Source organism: Acipenser ruthenus, chromosome 4 (genome assembly GCF_902713425.1).
Source record: "Acipenser ruthenus chromosome 4, fAciRut3.2 maternal haplotype, whole genome shotgun sequence".
NCBI classification, from domain to species: Eukaryota; Metazoa; Chordata; class Actinopteri; order Acipenseriformes; family Acipenseridae; genus Acipenser; species Acipenser ruthenus.
Window position 1 is genome coordinate 55,255,233 of NC_081192.1, and position 22,411 is coordinate 55,277,643.

At 43.3% G+C, this 22,411-nt stretch overlaps 1 protein-coding gene across 4 annotated transcripts in view; it reads right to left on the reverse strand.

The window, feature by feature from the left end:
- Positions 1-6,088: 6,088 nt before the first annotated feature.
- The window catches only part of LOC117399775 (zinc finger protein 704-like), a 122,156-nt gene continuing 105,833 nt past the window's right edge, over positions 6,089-22,411 (reverse strand). For 2 of the 4 annotated variants that reach the window (XM_033999149.3, XM_033999146.3), the window contains exons 5-9: positions 17,257-17,357; positions 15,981-16,251; positions 14,881-14,985; positions 9,915-10,012; positions 6,089-7,005 (exon numbers count right to left, since the gene is read on the reverse strand). In XM_033999149.3, the coding sequence (XP_033855040.2) occupies positions 6,894-7,005; positions 9,915-10,012; positions 14,881-14,985; positions 15,981-16,251; positions 17,257-17,357 (687 nt within the window). In that variant the 3' untranslated portion in view covers positions 6,089-6,893. The remainder of the gene's footprint in view (positions 7,006-9,914; positions 10,013-14,880; positions 14,986-15,980; positions 16,252-17,256; positions 17,358-22,411) is intronic. The other 2 variants (XM_033999148.3, XM_033999147.3) reach the window with 2 other exon arrangements.

The window sequence follows — 22,411 nt, forward strand, 5'->3', positions numbered from 1 at the left end:
CTTGGTGCACAGACTACTCTTTTGCCCTAGATTTAGATTTGTTCAAGACCTTGGTGGGTCGCTTGACCTATAAGAACTACACTCTGTTATCCATTCGGGTGGCCATTACAGGGGAAAGCCAGTGACACTGGGTTAGGAAGCCGGTGTAAATAAACCAAGGCAGGAATGCCAGCGGCTGGAGCGTGAGAACTGGACAAGCAAGCACGGCTGAGGAAGACAGTCAATATTAAATAGAAGAGAAATAAAAATAATTGTTACATACCTGAGGGGGATGTGTGTAGGTAGATGGGGGAACCTTGGCCACCCCAGTGTATAGTGAATAGCAGAGCGTAGGTTGGAGACCCAACAGTATCCAGGGAGACAGCATGGTTTTAGGAAAGAGAGATCATGTCTAACTAACCTGCTTGACTTTTTTGAAGATGCAACATTGACAACGGATAACTGCAAAGCATATGACATGGTTTATTTAGATTTCCAGAAAGCTTTTGACAAAGTCCTGCATAAAAGATTAGTTCTCAAACTGAACACAGTAGGGGTTCAAGGAAATGCATGCACATGGATTAGGGAGTGGTTAACATGTAGAAAACAGAAAGTACTGATTAGAGGAGAAACCTCAAAATAGAGCAAGGTAACCAGCGGTGTACCACAGGGATCAGTATTAGGTCCTCTGCTAGTCCTAATCTACATTAATGACTTAGATTCTGGTATAGTAAGCAAACTTCTTAAATTTGCAGACGACACAAAAATAGGAGGAGTGGCAAACACTGTTTTCAAAATAGACAGCATTCAGAACAGGGTAGACACATGGCAAATGACATTTAATAGAGAAAAGTGTAAGGTACTGCACGCAGGCAATAAAAATGTGCATTATAAATATCATATGGGAGATACTGAAATTGAAGAAGGAATCTATGAAAAAGACCTAGGAGTTTATGTTGACTCAGAAATGTCTTCATCTAGACAATGTGGGGAAGCTATAAAAAAGGCCAACAAGATGCTTGGATATATAGTGAAAAATGTTAAATTTAAATCAAAGGAAGTAATGTTAAAACTTTACAATGCATTACTAAGACCTCATCTAGGCTTAAAGAATTTAATCTATTCAATTGTTAACAAAGAAGACTACGCGGTGATCTGATTCAAGCATTAAAAATTCTAAAAGGTATTGACAATGTCGACCTATGGGACTTTTTCGACCTGAAAAAAGAAACAAGAACCAGGGGTCACAAATGGAGATTAGATAAATGGGCATTCAGAACAGAAAAAAGGAGGCACTTTTGTACACAGAGAATTGTGAGGGTCTGGAACCAACTCCCCAGTGATGTTGTTGAAGCTGACACCCTGGGATCCTTCAAGAAGCATAAGCTACTAACAACCAAACAAGCAAGATGGGCCGAATGGCCTCCTCTTGTTTGTAAACTTTCTAATGTTCGTATGTTCTTATGAGCTGACCAGTTTAGCGGCAGTGGGAGGGGACACTGCATAATTATTATTATTATTTATTTATTAGCAGACGCCCTTATCCAGGGCGACTTACAATCGTAAGCAAATACATTTCAAGTGTTACAATACAAGTAATACAATAAGAGCAAGAAATACAATAACTTTTGTTCAAGCAAAGTATAAGTGTGACAAAACACAATTCAATAATACAGCAGATAATAGTGATAGTTACATCAGGATATGATTAAATAGTGATAGTTACATCAGGATATGATTAAATACAAAATACTACAGGTTAAACACTTGGCAGATTACAGTATTCTGAAGTACAGGATTAAATGCAGTAAAATAGGGGGCAGATAAGAGCCAAATAAAGCACATTTAAATGAAGGGTGATAGTGTCCCAGGATACAAACAGAGGAGTTCTACAGGTGCTGTTTGAAGAGGTGAGTCTTAAGGAGGCGCCGGAATGTAGTCAGGGACTGGGCAGTCCTGACATCTGTGGGAAGGTCATTCCACCACTGCGGAACAAGGGTGGCGAAGGAGCGGGCTCTGGAGGCAGGGGAGCATAGCGGAGGTAGAGCCAGTCTTCTAGTGCAGGCGGAGCGGAGAGGTTGAGTGGGGGTGTAGGGAGAGATGAGGGTCTGGAGGCAGCTGGGTGCAGTCTGGTCAAGGCATCTGTAGGCTAGTACAAGAGTCTTGAACTGGATGCGAGCGGTGATCGGGAGCCAGTGGAGTGAGCGGAGTAGTGGAGTAGCGTGGGCGAAGCGAGGCAGAGAGAACACCAGGCGGGCAGCAGAGTTCTGGATGAGCTGGAGCGGACGTGTGGCGGACGCAGGGAGGCCAGCCAGGGGGGAGTTGCAGTAGTCTAGGCGGGAGAGTACCAGGGCCTGGACCAGGAGCTGGGTAGCGTAGTTGGTGAGGAAGGGTCGGATTCTTCGGATGTTGCTCAGGAAGAATCGGCAAGTGCGTGCCAGAGTGGAGATGTGCTGGGAATAAGAGAGGCAGGGGTCCAGGGTGACTCCGAGGTTCTTAGCGGAGGAAGAGGGAGAGTGTGTGGTAGATTCCAGAGGAACATAGATGGAGAGATCAGAGGAGGGGAGGAGGAGGGAAAGAAAAGGAGGTCAGATTTAGAGAGGTTGAGTTTGAGGTGATGCGAGTGCATCCAGGAGGAAATAGCAGACAGACAGATAGAGATATGGGAGGAGATGGTGGAGTCAGAGGTGGGGAAGGAGAGGAAAATCTGAGCATAAGCAGCACCTTTTGTTCGCAGTTTTATTACTGTGTTTTATTTTCTCTTTTGCTTTCGTCTTTGGTTATAGAATATTATTTTTCAGCACTTGCATGTGCACTGGACCTGTGACTGTCTACCTGTGTTGGTAACCCTGTGGTCCTGATTACCGTTACTGGTATTTAAGCCACGGACAACAGCACCCTCTGCGGGTAAAAATAAATCAGCACCCCAGTGGTGTTTCAAAGAAAATTCTGTCTCCTGTCTCAGTGAATGCCCATCAACCTCTCACAATTGGTAACGAATGTGCAGGTGGTTTTGCGAGGCACAAACACATTTGAGAAATGAGCAAAAAACTGCTATTTTCCAACTTGGAATATATCAATTTTTGTGCAAAAGCACAGATTTTTGCGAGGGAATTGCGCATCGCTTTGAATATCTGGGCCATTAAATATAAAATTTCACACAGAAAAAATCATTTCTGACAGACAGGAATTTTTTTTATTAAAATCTAGTATTTTTTCATTTATTTTAACTGTATACAATTTCATGTGTAAGCACAACTACAATCAATGATCTATCATTTCTGGACATTTTCATAACCAAGTAATTCAGCAAGATGTCTTTCGCATTAGTGAATCAGTGAATCACACCATCAAATCTGTTGAACTGATTGACTAAACTGAATGAATCAAATGAATCAGTAAAAAGAAATTAACTGCACATCACTAGTTTTCAGGCCAGAAAAAGAGGTTTAAATAGCGTGTCTATCAGTGGTTAAAGCCAGATTCCCATACGCAGTAATAAATGATCACTTTAATGCACACACAAAATGCACACATCGTTTAGTAAATGCCATGTAAATACTCATTTAATGCTCATTTAAATACATCAGCATGCATTACCATAAAAAAATCACATATGCATTCTGATTACCATAATATGCCAAGTTTCACACATGATAATGAATAAAATTGCAATTCTAAATATGGAAATCATTAACGTGCACACTAATGGCAATTATGGTGCACCACAAAGTTTAGCATCCTTTCGTAAATGTGGCCCATCATGTTTTAAAATTGAAATACATGTTTGATAAAACGTGTATCTTTTAAGAACATAAGAACATAAGAAAGTTTACAAACGAGAGGAGGCCATTTGGCCCATCTTGCTCGTTTGGTTGTTAGTAGCTTATTGATCCAAGAATCTCATCAAGCAGCTTCTTGAAGGATCCCAGGGTGTCAGCTTTTAAAATTGCATAAATGTGCATGGCAGAGAAAATCTATGGAACTATTTTGTTAGTGACAATTACTTTAAGGGGCAACAGCAGCAATTTGGTTGGATATGATAATGTTTAACTTTCTTACTATATCAGACCACAGTGCTCCCTATAAACATGTACCTTCTACCTTGGTCTACTAACCTCTCTGTCAAAGATACACTTTATTCTACACTATACTTACTCTTCTGTGATTTAATGTTATTTCATGCTGGCACCTTAAAATGAAAAGGTTATTTGATAAATAATTGTGTGTTTTTATTACGTTGAGTTGAATGTGACGTACATTGAGCGTCTTCGTTCTCTGATCTAACAATTACAATAATAATTAAACAGTTTCATGTTTTTAAAACCACAATATTTTTTACTTCAAGAATTAGTCCTTCTCGATAAACCCAGACTAAAATATAATTTAAATTAAATTAAATTATTTGATTAAATTATATATATATATATATATATATATATATATATATATATATACAGCATGTCATTTTTTTACTTCACATATTCCACATCTTAAATACTATTTAATTGAGGTTCACATTTGTTAAATTAGATTCTAGATTAACAAAATTATGCTACATCTAAAAAAAGTCAAATGTAATCAATACAGTAATACAGTAAGGTTCAGCTTTGGGACTGTGAGTGACTCTGTATTAACTCGTTCTGAATATACACTTTTGTCTTTTTTGCTGATAGAAACCAGAAGACAGCAGTGCAGAACCACTAGAAAGATCCCCACAAAAGTCACATTCGCAAAAGGCTTGTCACAAGCTAGTGATGATTCTTTCTTGTGACAGGTGTCCAGTATGAGCAGGGAGGTCTTGGTATTTACTATTTACTCTGCAGGAGACATTGCTTTTAATGCAGGGTGGTCCTGTCTCAGGGCAATGCAGAGGGAGCAATCTTTGATGCAGCTGGTGTCTTTTTCATTGAACACATTTGAAAAGAAATCGTGCAGCCATTGACTGATTTCTTTTTAATAACAATAAAAAAACTGGGACAGCACCTTATATCTTAACCCAATAGAAAAGATAAAACCACGTTCACATTCTTGTCATGAAAAGTACTGCTGTGTTAAGAATAAGATCAAAAGACATGCGTCTGTTTTCCATATCCCCTGAAACAATTTAGTTGAGGAAACCTGCAGTTTGTGTTCCATCTGATTCAGTATGCTACAAAAAATATATATAGGAACAATACATTTCATACATTTTTAATAGGGAGGCAGGGTCAATGCTAGTTCTGTGTAACCAACAAAACCAGTCAGGTAATGCCCTTTGGCATGCAGAAGATGCAGGTTAGCTAAACTGCATATCGTATAGACTTCAGTTTTATCACCATTTTTATAGCTGGTTTGGGCTACCACTGTATATAGGATCTCAAATACTAAATACAGTTAATAAAATGGAGTGCTCATGGGTAAGTGTGTGTAACTAATGTGATTTAGTATTTAAGGGAAAACTATGTAACCTCACAGATTTAACACATCTAATTTCAATACTAAGTTTAGAATATTTACTAATTTTGAGAATATGGTTTATTTTCTTACTTATGTACTGCTCACAGAAAGAAAACAACAATTTCCAAATCTATCTTTACATATTCAAAAGGTATCATCAATACAGTAGCTTCTGCTCCATTGCAAAGCTTGCACCATTTCCCCCAAAAGTAGAAAAGGCTGTTCATGCTACAAAACGGTAAGAAACAACAGGTGCATGTACACGCCTTAAAACCCTTTCAGTCTGGGCAGGACCTCAAGGTCACACATTATCTTAGCGTTGTATTTTAACATATGCTGTCCGAAATCACGTTGGAACCTCACTGGACTGCTAGGTCCCAGTCTGAAGCAAGTGTATAAATACTGTATATGTAAAACTATTTTTTTTGTCCTTCAGCGTAACAAAAATAATTCTGGACTAAAAGGGTTAAGCTGACATTCTTGGTTGTTTGTTTGTTATTCATTAATTCTATTTCCACAAACAAAAAAGACAATCTTTGATAAAAGTTTGTGTCTCAATATGCAGTTGCATTTTAATATTTTTTAATCTGTATGTTTTAAACCCATTTATTTTCGTTCCAGCGCCATGTTTCAAACTATTTGTATCCAGGGCATTTTAAACCTGAACACCTTGGGGCAGGCACATGGAAACAAGGGATACAGTTTTTTTTTTATTTAAGAAAAATGGTACAAGCTTTGCACAATATCCTTCACTGTAGCTTCAGTGCCACATATTATATGTTGCACAGCACAGAGATCTTGCCAGAACAATAAAATGTATGATAGAAAAAAAGAAATGAGAAATCAGCATTTTTTTGGTTACAACACATTACATCTAAAAGATAAGAATGGATTGTAACTGAGATCAGTCTGGTATAAAACAGAGCTGCTGGTTTTCTAAGCAAATCCCTATAGGTTGTCCATGCTTGCAGAGGAGCTGAGTTTTATGGTAGTCTATTTCCATGAAGAGAAATGGAAACACTCTCACCTCCACTGCCCATTCTGAACAGCCTATCGACCCAAAACCAGAATACATTCCAGATACAGTTGGCTATTCACAGTCCGGGAGACACAATTTTTCACTGTTCACAAGACATTATTAATGAAAAGAAACTTGTATAAACATCACCTGGAAAAAGCAGATACTTGATAGGTCTTTGTTCAGAAAGAAGGGTGTCCTTCTGCTTAAAACTGGTTAAAATCGACAATTTTAACTTTCAAAAGTCTTGCCTTTTTTTTCAGCTGTGGCTCAAGGAAAATGTAAAAACAGTTATGGAAAAAGATTAGCTGCTCAAGTTGTGTTATTTTTTTAAAAGAAGGAAGAAAATAAAACTGGGACCTCATGGAAACTGCTTCCATGACTATGTCTAGCCATAGTTCCACATACATTACACTGAAATGTTATGGGTGCAGCGGCTTGAAAGGCCCTTGTATCCTCAGTCGATAAACCTCTGGCAGGCTTTCTTCCAACGACAGGCTGTGCACCACATGTCCCTGTGCTCTATTCCATATACCTTGCGGCATTTCTTCCCCTCCCCACGAGACTTCCTGTCAACACATTGGACACTTTATTAAATTGCACTTATACAGCAGCAGTAACACATACAGGGGTAATAACCAATGCTTAAGAAAACTGTCTTCATTCCTATTAGCATAACAACATCCTTACCCTGGTTTTGCTACTGATATTTTGTTTTCTGAGATGTGTAATACTGCATCAGTAAAAGTTCACTTCCTGTGTTGAAAAAAAAATAGGACCCAAACTGTGTTATCTGTAACATGGGACTTGAATAAGGAAAACAAGCACTTCAATCCAATGACTAGCACTGTGAGAGTATAATGGCTTCATTTGGATCAAAGTTACAATAAAGCCTGGAAACAAAAAGATAAATGGCAAGCAAGTGAGAGTGTTGTTATGCCAAGCAGAGATAAGCACTGGTTATTATACAAAAGTCACTTTTCAATTGTTGTCTAGAAGTGCCGTGAAATAAACAGAATATTTTTCTATAAAACTATTACTAGTTTTATTGTTTTTTGGTTGCAGATTGAACTGTAGACTACATCTGGAACTGGAGGCAGCCCTGGTTTGATATTGTAACAGGATAAGATGGGCAGAAAAGGCTCTGAACATCATCACTTCAAGTGAACTGCCCTGCCAATTCATGCTCTTGAAAGTCAACCCCCTTACAACTAATACACTTGATTTTATAACAACTGATCACTAAATCCAAAAGATTTGTGAGCATTATTACAATAAATTACAGTAAAAGTGTTTCTTTTACAAATATTAAAATAGGGATAAAATCTGTAAAAATGTGTTTTTAATTTAAACATCGGTAAAAATCTGGAAATAAAATTCTCAGTATACACACTTTACAAGTGGAATATGATGCATAGCAGTTCTTATTTCTGATTAAGTTTAATGTCCATAAATTTTGCCATGTATGTTGAAGCAGAATCTGTGCAAGTCAAGGCCACATTTTCCCAAGTTAGCTGGTACTTTGCGAATCGCTGTGCTGACAGAGCTAGTATCTGCAGAAGATGTGAACATCAGCACAAAACAAGCCAGGTTTATTTGCCTTGAAATCATAAAAAGAAAAGAAAATGGATAGAACTGGACAGTCCAAGGCATCAGGAGACGCGTCAAAAATCACACTGGACATTTCCATCAACGTGTTCCATAAGTTTACCAACTAAAGCATCATCATTTTCTGTCAGATTGTCGGCATTAACCAGTGTTTTTGATGGACAGTACTGTCACACAAAGTCACCAATACACACCTATCTGTAATAAACAGTGGCTGTTCAGCAAAGCACAAAGCATTGACAAACTCATTAACAATCATTCTGTGCTCTTTTATTAAAGCGTGTGTAAAAGCGGCATAAATGGATTGCTTGTCTCTCAGTTCTCTTTCTTGTTTTAGTTTAATGTGTCGCTTACTTTAAGTATGTTCTTTTATTCTGTCAGCGCGGACATGTACCTCAGTGCAGTAGTATTTGCAGCGCTGTGCATCCTCTGCCTCACCTGGCCCACTTCTGCTATTTGGCTTTTTGTATACTTCGAAACACTCGTTTTCTTTTGAATATTCATACACTGATTTCCGTTTTCTACCCATTCCTCATCCACTCAAAATATTATATTTTCGTGTAAGTATTTCAATTTATTTTTTGATCAAGCTAGTTACTACGCCCAGCACTTGCTACAATAATCAGACTTTGACTGACCATTGGCCAACAGAATCGGGTGATAATGTGTTTGTGAAGCAACAGAGAACCAATCACGGGCGATGTTTGAATATTATTTGATCCTCTGACATCTAAACGTACCTGCTGTATCCTAGGTCAGTGTAGGGCTGCTTATTACAATGTCAGAGTCCAAATAAAACAGCATTTTAATCAAAATATTGTGTATTTACTAGAAAATAGTACCAGGAAAATACTGTATAGCAGACTAAAAATCGAGTATAAATCTGTAAAAACTGAGGTTCAGTCAAAAAAAAAAAAAAAATCCTGTAATTTTTCGGTAAAATTCGGAATAAACTGGAAATGTGGAACGCTAAAAATACATTATCCAGGAACAAGCCCCTGGAACTCAAGGAATTGAATGGTATGAAATATCACCCTCCGGTTGCTGCCAATAAATCATGTTTTAAAACATCTGTTTGCCATGATATGTGCATGATGTTTACACGAGACCAACGTTGTAATGGCAGTGTACTGAAGGTAAGATAAAGGGAATTCAGTCAGGAAAACTCATGCGATAGAAAGAACAATATTTATTAAAGCTTAGACAACAAATAATACGTTATACATATTTTCATTACAACTTTGGCCCTTTGAGGTACCCATGCTCATAATTTTGTTTGCTGATAGTGGAGAGGCTGACTGTAGGGAAGTCATAGGAGGGGGGCATGATAGCTGTCCTCCCTCTTAGATGAAGCTAAAAAACAGGTGGAGGCTGGGGAGGGGGTGGCAAACTCTGGGATACAACAGGGACAAAAGGATTGGGTAATATATAAAGCCCTTTCTAGCTGATCATTGGAAGTGATACTAGCCATTTGACTGACAAATGTTCTGGTAACAGAGGCGCCCAACATGCTTGATGTTTATGATTATAATCTGGCTTAAAAGTGAGTTCCCTGCCTGAAGCACTGCTTTGCTCAATTTATTTAATTAAGTCATACAAATACATACAGTTATACTACATGAATTTAACTGAATAATTCCTTAGATCTTACCTTTAGTACAATGTCATTCCCTATGTAGATCTTTCATTCTGATATTTGAAAGAACACACATCATGGCAAACACTAATTTGGTATTACATTTATAACATCATTTTCACTTTACTCACTGCTCTAAAATAGTCAGCACAGTTTGTGTTAACAGTTTCATTGAAAGACCCCCCCCCAAACAGACACACAGAGAATTCTACAGTGACCAGAAACAAGCATTACCTGAGTCCCACTGCAGCTCTGGGCGGTGATGACAGCATAGCATGGGCCTGTGGACGATGTTCTCCAAATCCATGGGTACGGATATGTGTTGGTGATGCCTACAATCCCGACAGATAAGTAAAACAATTTTAAAGTAGCCAAAAGTCTCTAAGAAGGATCCAAAATGACTAGACATTCTGAAAGGATGGCCATTGCCACTTCTTGTGTGTTTTAAAAACTTGTCTGGCTTGGTTAGGAACAGAGTTCAAATATCTGGTTCTGACCTCAGCAGTGCCTTGGTGGCATGTGATCAGGATGGCTTGCAGTGGTGACGTCAGACCAGAAACACAGACTCAGGAGGTAGTGAGGCAAAGCTGAAACGCAATGGCTTAGCAGTTGTTTATATTTTACTTTCTCTCTCCTTGCTCGCTCTCCCGTACTCTCCTCTGTACACTCTCCACGAGGGTCTGCACGAGTTTAATAAGGATGCGTGACTGTCAGCTAGTTAAATAATCAGTAGCTGATCAGTCACGCATCCTCACAAGGTTTTAAAAAGACAAAACAAAACAATAACAAATAATGGTGGCGGCTTTCATCTGCGCCGCAAACAATAATAATAATAATAATAATCCATCCATCCATCCATTATCATTAACCGCTTACTCCTTTACAGGGTCACGGTAAGCCGGAGCCTAACCCGGCATACACAGGGCGCAAGGCGAGACTACACCCTGGACAGGATGCCAGTCCATCGCAGGGCATAATAATAATAATAAATTACAAAAATAGCGCACAATATACATAGGGGCGGGGCTCCCCATCACATATGCCCCCCTTTGTGCGCAGCACACATGGCCTTTTCGGCCACCTCCCCCCTTAGTCCCCAAAGTCCCGGTTCACAGTCCCGGCCCAGGAACAGGGGCAGCAACGGGCCAAAGGTGGTGGCCATGGTGGGAGGTCCTTCTCCAACCCCAACAGCTGTAGTGGCCAGGCTGACTGCCAAGATAATCCTGGCAATCGGCCGGCTGCTCCCTCTTGTGGGGCTCCGGCCACTGAATTTCCTGTAGCGATAATGCTGCAGGGGGAGCTGGTCTCCTGACCTCCCCCCCCTTCTTCATGGCCGGCAGCTTCCCAGGCGAAGCGGAGCCAGCAGCAACCCCAGGCGAAGCAGAGCCGGCAGCGACCCCAGGTGAGGCAGAGCTGAAGGCGACCTCAGGCGACGGCAGGGAGGCAATGGAAGCAGCGGACCCTTGGGAGGCGATGACAGCAGCGGACCCTCGGGAGGCGACGGCAGCAGCGGACCCTTGGGAGGCGATGGGAGCAGCGGACCCATGGGAGGCGAACTCGGGAGGGGAGCCCCTGGCCATGGAGACGGCAGCGGGAGCTCCACTTCTCCCTCGTACCCTGTGACTGGTGGCTCCACAGGCGATGCAGAGCAGCAGACAACCCCAGGCGATGCAGAGCAGCAGGCAACCGCAGGCGATGTGGAGCAGCAGGCAACCCGAGGCGATGCGGAGCAGCAGGCAACCCCAGGCGATGCGGAGCAGCAGGCAACCCCAGGCGATGCGGAGCAGCAGGCAACCCCAGGCGATGCATGTCAGGCATCCTTGGGCGGAGGGAGGCTGGCATCCTTGGGCGGTGCGAGCAGGCATCCTTGGGCGGAGCGAGGCAGGCATCCTTGGGCGAAGCGAGGCAGGCATCCTTGAGCGGAGCGAGGCAGGCATCCTTGGGCGGAGCGAGGCAGGGCAAGAGCAGTCCCTCCCATGGCAGTGGAAGTGGCAGGTAGTCCTCCCACGGCGGGAGAGGTGGAAGCGGTAAGCACTCCTCCCATTGTGGTGGAGGAGGAACCAGCAGGTAGTCATCCTCTGCTGGTGGGAGCGGCCAGCAGTCCTCTCATGGCAGTGGAGACGGAGGCAGCTCCTGCTGCTCTGCTCCTGGCCGTGGAGATGGCGGAGACAGAGGCAGCTCCTGCTGCTCTGCTCCTGTCGGTGGAGATGGCGGAGACAGAGGCAGCTCCTGCTACTCTGGTCCTGGCAGTGGAGATGGCGGAGACAGAGGCAGCTCCTGCTGCTCTGTCTCTGGCGCTGTAGATGGCAGCAATGGTTCCTCTCCCTCTGGCGCTGGAGACGACAGCAATGGCTCCTCTCCCTCTGGCACTGGAGATGGCCGCGACGGGGCTTCTCCCGATGGAGCTAGAGATAGCGGAAGCCCTGCCATATCTGCAGCCAGGTAGCGGAGGGACACTGGGCAGTGTTGCTTTTCCCAGGCTTACCATCACTCTCCATCTCTGTCCCACAGGAGGTTGATCACATCGGGGGAGGGCCTCTTCGGCATTCCTCCCAGGCTCCACCAGCCAGCCCCAGATTCCCTCAGAGGAGAATGAATTTGTCGGCCTCTGAGCCTGCGGGACCTCTCCCCTTGATGCCGCACGCTCTGGCTTCTCCATCTCCTGCCATGCGTGGCTCTGGCTCAGTGGAAGGTACCTGACCTCGTCACACAGGAAGCCTTCCTCGTCTAGACAGGCGAGGCAGACGTCCGGCGTAGCAGATACAGAGCAGGACCTGCAACTGGCCCTGCTTGGTAGCACTTGCTGCTGCTGCTGTTGTTGTTGTTGCTGCTGTTTCCTTCAGCCGCTTCCCATTTTTTTTACCCCCAAAAACCAACAAAAAAAAACCCTACAGTATTCCTGGTCTGATGCTTGGCAGTGCTGTATCCCTCTTCTGGACAACAACTGTGATCAGGATGGCTTGCAGTGGTGACGTCAGACCAGAAACACAGACTCAGGAAGTAGCGGGGCAAAGCTGAAACGCTACGGCATTCAGCCTTTTATTAAATAATAAACAAAAACAAAAGATTTGAACAAAACAAAAAGGCTTGTTGCCAAACAAACAGAAATAAACAAATAAGTATTGTGCTGGTGTAAAAACCAGCACGCTTAGCAGTTGTTTATATTTTACTTTCTCTCTCCTTGCTCGCTCTCCTGTACTCTCCTCTGTACACTCTCCACGAGATACAGGTCTACACAGTTTTCAGCAGTACTGCAGCTGGATCCAATATATTGTAATTAATAAGTATTGTATTTGTACGATTAATTATTTATATATATATATATATATATATATATATATATATATTGTATTTAGCCTATATTCCAGGTAAGTCTTTATATATATACACACAGTACTGTGCAAAAGTTTTAGGCAGGTGTGAAAAAATGCTGTAAAGTAAGAATGCTTTCAAAAATAGACATGTTAATAGATTATATTTATCAATTAACTAAATGCAAAGTGAACAGAAGAAAAATCTAAATCAAATCCATATTTGGTGTGACCACCCTTTGCCTTCAAAACAGCATCAATTCTTCTAGGTACACTTGCACAAAGTCAGGGATTTTGTAGGCATATAGTCAGGTGTATGATTAAACAATTATACCAAACAGGTGCTAATGATCATCAATTCAATATGTAGGTTGAAACACAATCATTAACTGAAACAGAAACAGCTGTGTAGGAGGAATAAAACTGGGTGAGGAACAGCCAAACTCAGCTAACAAGGTGAGGTTGCTGAAGACAGTTTACTTTCAAAAGTCATACACCATGGCAAGACTGAGCACAGCAACAAGACACAAGGTAGTTATACTGCATCAGCTAGGTCTCTCCCAGGCAGAAATTTCAAGGAAGACAGGGGTTTCCAGATGTGCTGTCCAAGCTCTTTTGAAGAAGCACAAAGAAACAGGCAACGTTGAGGACCGTAGACGCAGTGGTCGGCCAAGGAAATTTACTGCAGCAGATGAAAGACACATCATGCTTACTTCCCTTCGCAATCGGAAGATGTCCAGCAGTGCCATCAGCTCAGAACTGGCAGAAAACAGTGGGACCCTGGTACACCCATCTACTGTCCGGAGAAGTCTGGTCAGAAGTGGCCTTCATGGAAGACTTGCGGCCAAAAAGCCATACCTCCGACGTGGAAACAAGGCCAAGCGACTCAACTATGCACGGAAACACAGGAACTGGGGTGCAGAAAAATGGCAGCAGGTGCTCTGGACTGATGAGTCAAAATTTGAAATATTTGGCTGTAGCAGAAGGCAGTTTGTTCGCCGATGGGCTGGACAGCGGTACACGAATGAGTGTCTGCAGGCAACAGTGAAGCATGGTGGAGGTTCCTTGCAAGTTTGGGGCTGCATTTCTGCAAATGGAGTTGGGGGTTTGGTCAGAATTAATGGTCTCCTCAATGCTGAGAAGTACAGGCAGATACTTATCCATCATGCAATACCATCAGGGAGGCATCTGATTGGCCCCAAATTTATTCTGCAGCATGACAACGACCCCAAACATACAGCGAAAGTCATTAAGAACTATCTTCAGCGTAAAGAAGAACAAGGAGTCCTGGAAGTGATGGTATGGCCCCCACAGACCCCTGATCTCAACATCATCGAGTCTGTCTGGGATTACATGAAGAGAGAGAAGCAACTGAGGCTGCCTAAATCCACAGAAGAACTGTGGTTAGTTCTCCAAGATGTTTGGGCCAACCTACCTGCCTAGTTCCTTCAAAAACTGTGTGCAAGTGTACCTAGGAGAATTGATGCTGTTTTGAAGGCAAAGGGTGGTCACACCAAATATTGATTTGATGTAGATTTTTCTTCTGTTCACTCACTTTGCATTTTGTTAATGATAAATATAAACTATTAACATGTCTATTTTTGAAAGCATTCTTACTTTACAGCATTTTTTCACACCTGCCTAAAACTTTTGCACAGTACTGTATATATATATATATATATATATAAAGACTTACCTGGAATATAGGCTAAATACAATACTATGTCAAGACCAGGCATTAGGCATAATCAAAGCAGTTTTGAAAACACACCATATGACAATGTGAATCATGATAGAAAACTAATTTAAGGACATAGCAAAATTTAACAAGATCTATATGCCTCTTGTAAAAATACTCCTTTTACTGCTGGTTTAGTTGTTTTACTCACAGGGATTCCAGTAAAAGTGACTGGTGGAGACTGCCAGGAAATACTAAAGCCGCTGCTGCTTGGAGTGAAGCTGGCAGAGCCTGGAATGTTAACAGGTGCTGTTGCCTGGAAAACAAGAATGTTTTTTGTAGACCTCCAACAGTAAACTGAAAAACATCTCCATCAATACATTTTTTTAAATTACTAAATGGTGCTGCCTGGATTTTGAAAACAACTTTCTGCAACAGCATATATTAAAGTGAATGTAGAATAGTGCCTGCCATGACCATCAGTAGAATACATGACTAGTTAATGCGAAGACAAAGAATGCAACATCAGACCCATACTGCAATTGGACAGGTTACAGTTATCAACAACGGCCACATATTGTCAGAATATGGCTGTACTATGAAGATGGGTGAAGACAGATGTATATTTCCATTCCCCACAGCTGATGGACTACATGTATAAGAGGATATAACACAACAAGACACAGTAAATCTAATACACAGTAAAATCATGCACACAAAAGTTGAATTTTCCAAAACAGCTTGTTTAAACTGCCTCCATTGTTACAGTAAATAAGGATCTAACCGCATAGTGTGCAGATCGAGTCATGCAGTCAGAGGAGCACAAGTTTGCGTCTTGGCTGTGCAAAGTCACCGGCCTTTGCTGAGGATTCCTGAAGGAGTGTTGCATTGGCGAGATAAAACCGACAGGGGCTGTTTCTCCTCATAGCACTACAGCTGACCCTACTGGCCAGATGCCAAATGAGCCCAAGTGGACACCTGCAGGGCTCACTGTCATCCACAGCCGAGTTCCTGGGTGCAAAGAGGCAATTGGTTTGGTTGTGGAATTGGAGGACTCTCAGTGACCTTCAGTTCTCCTGAGCTGTGTGGGAAATTGCTGCAGTGAGGGAACGTAATCGGATATTCTGAATTAGGTAGAACATCGGAGGTAAAACAATTGGGCACTATACAAACTGAAATAAATAAATAAATAAAATAAGGATCAGTACATCCCCTCACATTTAAAAACAGAAAGGAGCCCTAAAACTTTTCGTCAGCCAAGGCATTGTGTTTAAAATCAAAAGAAAGACTTATCTTGAAAATCTAATTTACCTTCACCTGATAGGCATGATCTGCATGTACGAGGTAGAGAGTGCTGGGAGCTGAGCGGCTCAGAGGGGTTGTAAGCTTGGACTCATTTTTCATGCAGACACTCTCTGGACGGCCAGGCTCTGTGCTGGAAAAGATGTGAGGTGGGGAGACCATAGATGGCGAGACTGGAGAGAGGCTGCTCAGCCCATCAGCCACTGAGTCTGTGTTCAGTTTAATCTCTGTGTAGTAGAAATCCTCTTCACCATCACTGCAATCAGAGTCACAACTGCGACTGAAAATAAATTTAGAATCAAAACATGGAGCCTGCATTGTTGCCCTAGCACAAGTGGTGTCTGTACCATGCATAGTTTTAAAGTCAAAACTTAAACATGCACAACCCCCAAATTACATTAAAAGTAATTGATGTAACATATGTGGAATGATAATAATAGAACCATATTTTATTGCTTATTTTAAGTAATTATGGCTAACAAAATAGTTCCATACATTTTCTTTGCCATGCACATACGTCCATTATATAGGTCTCAAATGTGCACTTCTGAAAGAAACACATGTTTTATTAAATATGTATTTTCTTTTGATCTCTGGTACTATACTAGGTTAAAGAAATCTGTTTCCAAGCCAAGCTTAAGACTGTCTTGCACTTCCTGGGTCATTTCACCTGGAGGGTTCCCACCACTTCACTGGCTTCTTCCTGTCAAAAACAATCAGTTTATTTCCCAATTGACTGCCATGCTGTCAGCCAGTGACATGAAGACACTGATGGGGTGAAGTACAGCAGTAACAGACTGAGAACTTTCCTTAATGTAGTGTAGGACCAGATGTATGTTTTAAAATGAACACACGTTTGCTATAACATGTGTTTCTTTCAAAATTGCACATTTGTTGCTAATGGAAGCACAAAATTGGTTCGATTTATTGAACTGTTTTGTTAGCCTTTAAGGGATTGAATGAATTGTCAACATAGGGCAAATGGGCTCCAAAGGGTTTAATACAGAAAGCAGCAGTTTACAGGAGTGTACAGAGCAAAAGGGGTACTGATTTTCTGATGCTAGGTACATTTTGGGACTCTAATCTACTCCATTTAAAACTAATAATGCCAGGGCATGTCTCGGTTTGGTTTGATAAACGGTTGTCATTTGGGTTAAAATACCTGTAAAAACATTACAACAACTGTTATAACAGGCAGGGGAGGCTTTCTCTGCTGAAAGTGGGCTGGAATGACTCAAACATGCTCTAGCATTAACTTCACAACAGGGTCTGAGTGCTTCCTTACCCCAAGTGCACAGTGCGAATGTGCTTCTGGATTCCTGCAGCTGTGCTCAGAACTCTCCCACAGTTCTTCCACAAGCACTTAAACATCACTTTCATGGAGTTCTACGAAGGACAGAATTAAAGCAGTGTTACTTGAACAGAAATAAGACTTCATTTAACCCTTTGCGGTCCTATGTCGGACCTGGTCCGACATTGCAATTTTCCCTTTCCGGTCCAATGTCAGACCCTGTCCGACATCATCAAAAAGACGTAAGAAACAGGTCTCTAGTCATTTTTTTTTCCGGAAAAAAGCAGAGGAAACGATTCAATGGCCGACAGAGACCGATAGGAGCCGAGAGAAGCCGAAAAAAAAGAGGGGCGTATCTCATGAATACAGATGCCACATAGATAACACGGACATAAACAAACAAGATAGCTGCTTCTGCATCCAGTGCTCAAAGAATATCACAGACATTTGCAGAGCTTTTTTTAGATATTATAGTAATAAAATAATGACTTGGATCGCATTATTGAGGAGTTTGGTGATAAAACGAGTGATCAGGAGATGATTTATCGGTATGCACTACTATGTAGAGGTATGTAAAAAATACAGCGAACAAGGGGTGGGCAGGGCTGGAGATGCAGTACTGAGTGTCCTGTCCTGTTGATATGCAGTGTCTTTTAAACCTGTTTTACTGTGAAAAAAATACTTTTAAACAGCGCGTCTAAAATAAACTGTGCGTGTGCAAATAAATTGGACGTGACGCGTCTGAGACGCGCTGAATAAATGGACCGCTAAGGGTTAAAGAATCACAGTTAAGTTATCTACCAAAGGTAAGTTAAAACCACCTTTAACCCCTTCCTACTCTTTATGCAGCAACCATAAAACTTATGAAACAGAAATTAACTTTCTCTGGTTACTAATAAAGTAACTAAATTGCAGGTGATATTTGTAATCAAGCAACATTTGATTTGAGCAATTGTGCAACATTGCTCGCCTACTAACTTTAATAGTTGGCAGAGAAAGTTGCCTTGTGCAACTATGGGAGATTAGAGTTTGTAAGTGGTAAAAATGTAATGTTTAAAGTCCTTCACGAGAACATGCTTTTTGTATTGTTTGCAGGATGAGAGCTCGTCTTGCAAGCCGCAACCTCAGGAACAACACTGGATCTCAGAGCAGTATCCCTATATAGAGAACGGATTCCTCTCATTAACGATTAACACCATGTGGCAAGGATGGCTTGGTGGTGACATCAGACCAGGAAATACACAGGAAACAAGTATTGTGAGTGAATGTGCTGGTGCATGATTTATTATAAAACAAAATGATTTAACAAAACATGTTGTTAAGAAAACGGCACGTTGGCCAAAACAAAACAGACAAACAATAAAGCAAACAAACTCTAACCCTAAAACAAGTGCTGGTCCTCCCAGCATGAGTAGCAATTGTTTTCTTTTTAAATGTATTTCTTTCCTTCTCTCTATCGTTCTCCACTTCTGAACACTCAGCCCTGGGTTTTGTGCCTGTTTTATGCAGCTGTGCCGGGACTCGTATGCTAATCAATCATTCAGTTGAGTCCAGGCAGTCTGCACGTGAACTAGTTGCGAAACACCTGTGCCCAAATACAAATATACATTTTAAATCGCCCGTGTTACATAAACCAAACCATACCCAGTGCACCAATACATACATACAAACAATAACATAAAATACGCACAGGGACGGGTGTACTCCGCCACACAACTCCCCCTTGTGCGCAGCACACATGGCCTCAAAGGCCACCTTCCCCCTTAAAATCCCAAGAGTCTTGGGCATATTCCTGGGCCATGAACGGAGGTATTAAGGGGCCCACAGGCGGCCATGCTGTCAGCGCAAATGCTGACAGAGGCAAGACGGGCTCCTCCAGCCTGGGCAATCCTGGCAGCGGAAATGCTGCCATTGGCAATGCTGGCAGCAGGGCGAGGTCCTATTCCAGTGGCACTACTGGCAGCAGCAAAGCTGACAGCGAGGTGGCACACCCTGGAAGCGGAAATGCTGCTAGTGGCAATGCTTACAGGCTGGCTCCTACAGCCGAGGCAATCCTGGCAGCGGCAATGCTGCCAGCGGAAATGCTGACAGCGCCAAGGCTGGCTCCTCCAGTAAAGGCAGTTCTGGCAGCAGAAAAGCTGCCTGTGGGAAAGCTGGCAGCGGCAATGCTAACAGTGGTAAGACTGGCTCCTCCAGAATAGGTGGTTCTGGCAGCGGAAATGCTGCCAATGGCAATACTGGTAGCTGTAATGCTGACAGCGGTGGCACTGGGCACTCCGGAAGTGGCGCTGGTGCTGGCATACTGCGGCAGTGAAACTACTGTGGGTGGAGGTGGTCTCCTCACCTCCCCCCTTTCTCTGTAGCCGGTGGCTCCCTTTTCCGGCAGCGCAACTGCTGCTGGTGGACACAACAAATCCCCAGGCGATGACAAGCAGGCATCCCTGGGTGCTGTCGTGCAGGTATTCCCGGGCGGTGACGTGCAGGCATCCCCGGGCGGTGACGTGCAGGCATCCCCGGGCGGTGACGTGCAGGCATCCCCGGGCGGTGACGTGCAGGCATCCCCGGGCGATGACAAGCTGGCCTCCCCAGGCGATGGCGAGCCAGCCTCCCCAAGCTAGGCAAACCACCATCCCCAGGCAACGGCGAACAGGCTTCCCCAGGCGGTGAAGCAGGAGCAGCGGGTAGTCTCCCCCTGGCGGTGGAGGCGGGAGCAGCGGGTAGTCTCCCCCTGGCGGTGGAGGCGGGAGCAGCAGGTAGTCTCCCACTATCACTGCAGACTGGTGCGGCTCTCAGTCGCTGGGGACTGGTGTGGCTCTTCCTCGATCGCTGGCTGCCTGTCGAGGTGGGATAGGCGTGGCCCCTCCCGATGGGACTGGAGATGGTGGGGCCCCTCCCATATCTGCAGCCAGGTTGTTGAAGACCATGGCTGCGATGTCTAGGAGGGACACTGGGCGATGTTGTTGTTCCCACACTTCCCACTGCTCCCCATCTCTGGCCCATAGCAGGTTGATCGCCTTCAGGGAGGTTATCCCATTTTCGATGAAATGTTCCAGTGCCTGTTTAATCCTGAGCTTTGCCTTTTTGCATTGATAGGAGCACTTCTTTAATCTCCTCTAGTGTGAGGGGGGAATCCAGAAGCACACTTTGTTCAAGAGTAAGTTTGGGCTTTAACCCCTTTTTAAAGGGGACACGATGGGAGAGGCCAATGGAGGAATCTTCTTGGGCACTGTCCGCACCTCCCAAATCAAGGGTGCGGATGGTTCACAAGAAGGTGGTTCCGTCCCCAATTTGGGCCCCTCTTCAGCAGACTGGTCTCAAGCACATCCTCGTCCTTGTAGGGAGGGGATCTACCCTCAGGGCACCACCTTCTGCCCTCTTGGGTTTTTCCCCTTCCTCTGATCCGTCAGCAGCAGTCACTATAACTGCTTTAGGGGATGTTTCTGTCTCCCGCTCTGAAGCAACACAAGGTTCAGGACCCCCGTCGTCGCCAGAGGGGGAAACCAGAGGCAGTTGTTGTTTCTGCATCCAGTCACTCAGTGGTGGGTTCGGGAAGGTTTCTTTTGCCCTTTTGGCCAACAGGGAGGGTATCCTCCCCAAGAGCATCACCTCCTTTTGCCCATCTGGGTTCCTCCCCCCCCCAGTCCCTCAGTGACTGTCACTTCCACGTTGTCATTGAAGCCCATAACTGCCCCAGGGGATGGTTCTATTGCCCCCTCCACGGCAGCATAAGGGCCAGGACCCTTGTTGTCCCTAGAGGGGGGAAGCTGAGGCAGTGATTGCTCTGGGGGCCTCTCCTTTGCCTCCTCAGTGGCCCCCACTGCTGCCGACCCCTTAGTGGTCGGACACAGGCCGGTTCTCTTGCACTTGCGTGCACACGAGAAAGGCGTGCTGGCTCTCCCCCTTGGAGAGCCAAGTTTGCGCCTTCCTCTTCCGCCTCATGCCACCGAAGGCAGTCTCCTGCGGTGTCTCGCGAGACATGACAGGAGGGATTCCGCCCCTGGTGGTGCCGGGCCCCTGTCCCAGAGGGGTGAGGTGTTTAGTTTTTTGGGCGGCTTTACTTTACTCCTTTTCAGGGACTCCCTCTAACCCACTACTTGATGGTGCTGTGGTGGGCTTTGTTGCCACCGGTGTAAAAAAGTAAAATATATAAAAACAAAAACCGAATAACTTTAAGTAAAATTTAAATATAAATAAGTGTTGAAAAAATTAAAGCACCAACAGGATTGGGATCTGACCATGATGTCTCTTGTGTCATATGGAAAGAGTTGTATGTTCTATGTCATACCTGATGATGGCAGTCTGCGGGTGCTTGTGTTGTCTGGTTCCTTTGGCTGTTTATGTGGGGGTGCGAGTTTGGGTTAAAAACCCTAACACCACATTTCTTTGCTTTTGTGGTGATGAGTTCAACCCTAACTGCTGCATTAATGTAGTTTTTTGCAATGAATTTCCTTGCTTTTTGAGACTACACCATTTCTGTGGAGGTGTTCCATACATGACTGCTGCATTTTACCACATTTTATTAGACATATTAATGCAAAGAGTGCAAACTCAGTAATTCTAGCAAAATAGTAAAACAATGTTTGTATCTACATAGTTTTTGAGTCCCGAGTCCGAGCCCGAGTCATCGGGATCAGAGTTCGAGTCCGAGTCCAAGTCTGGGTCATGGGTCTTTGACTTAGAGTCTCGAGTCCTTGAAACAAACACAAATCAATTTTCATTAAACTAGTGGTAGTAGTGGGGGAACAGTTTACTTAACAGACGTTGTCTGATATCCCTCAGGAAAAATGCACAAATAATAAAAAAAATAAAAATACAAAAAAATTAATTTTTTCTAGCTAGATTATTCTATATGCATGCCATTTTCAACTTGTCTGTCACTATCTTCTTTTCTTTTGGAATTGGAATACTGTTTGAATGTGCCTGAAGTTTATAGAGAAGCTTCAAGTTCAAGTTTGTGGACGTTGTTTTTCACTTTGATAGAAGCCATGATCTGGGCTATAGAGCCAGTACAGCCCGGTATTTTATACCAGTAAAACATTTTGTCAAGGTCACTTTATATTTCGACTTATCAAAACGATTGTTTAGGCTTGTGACAGAGATTGAATGATTCTTGGTGTTAGATCTCCCTCCCGACCTGTGAGGGCATTGT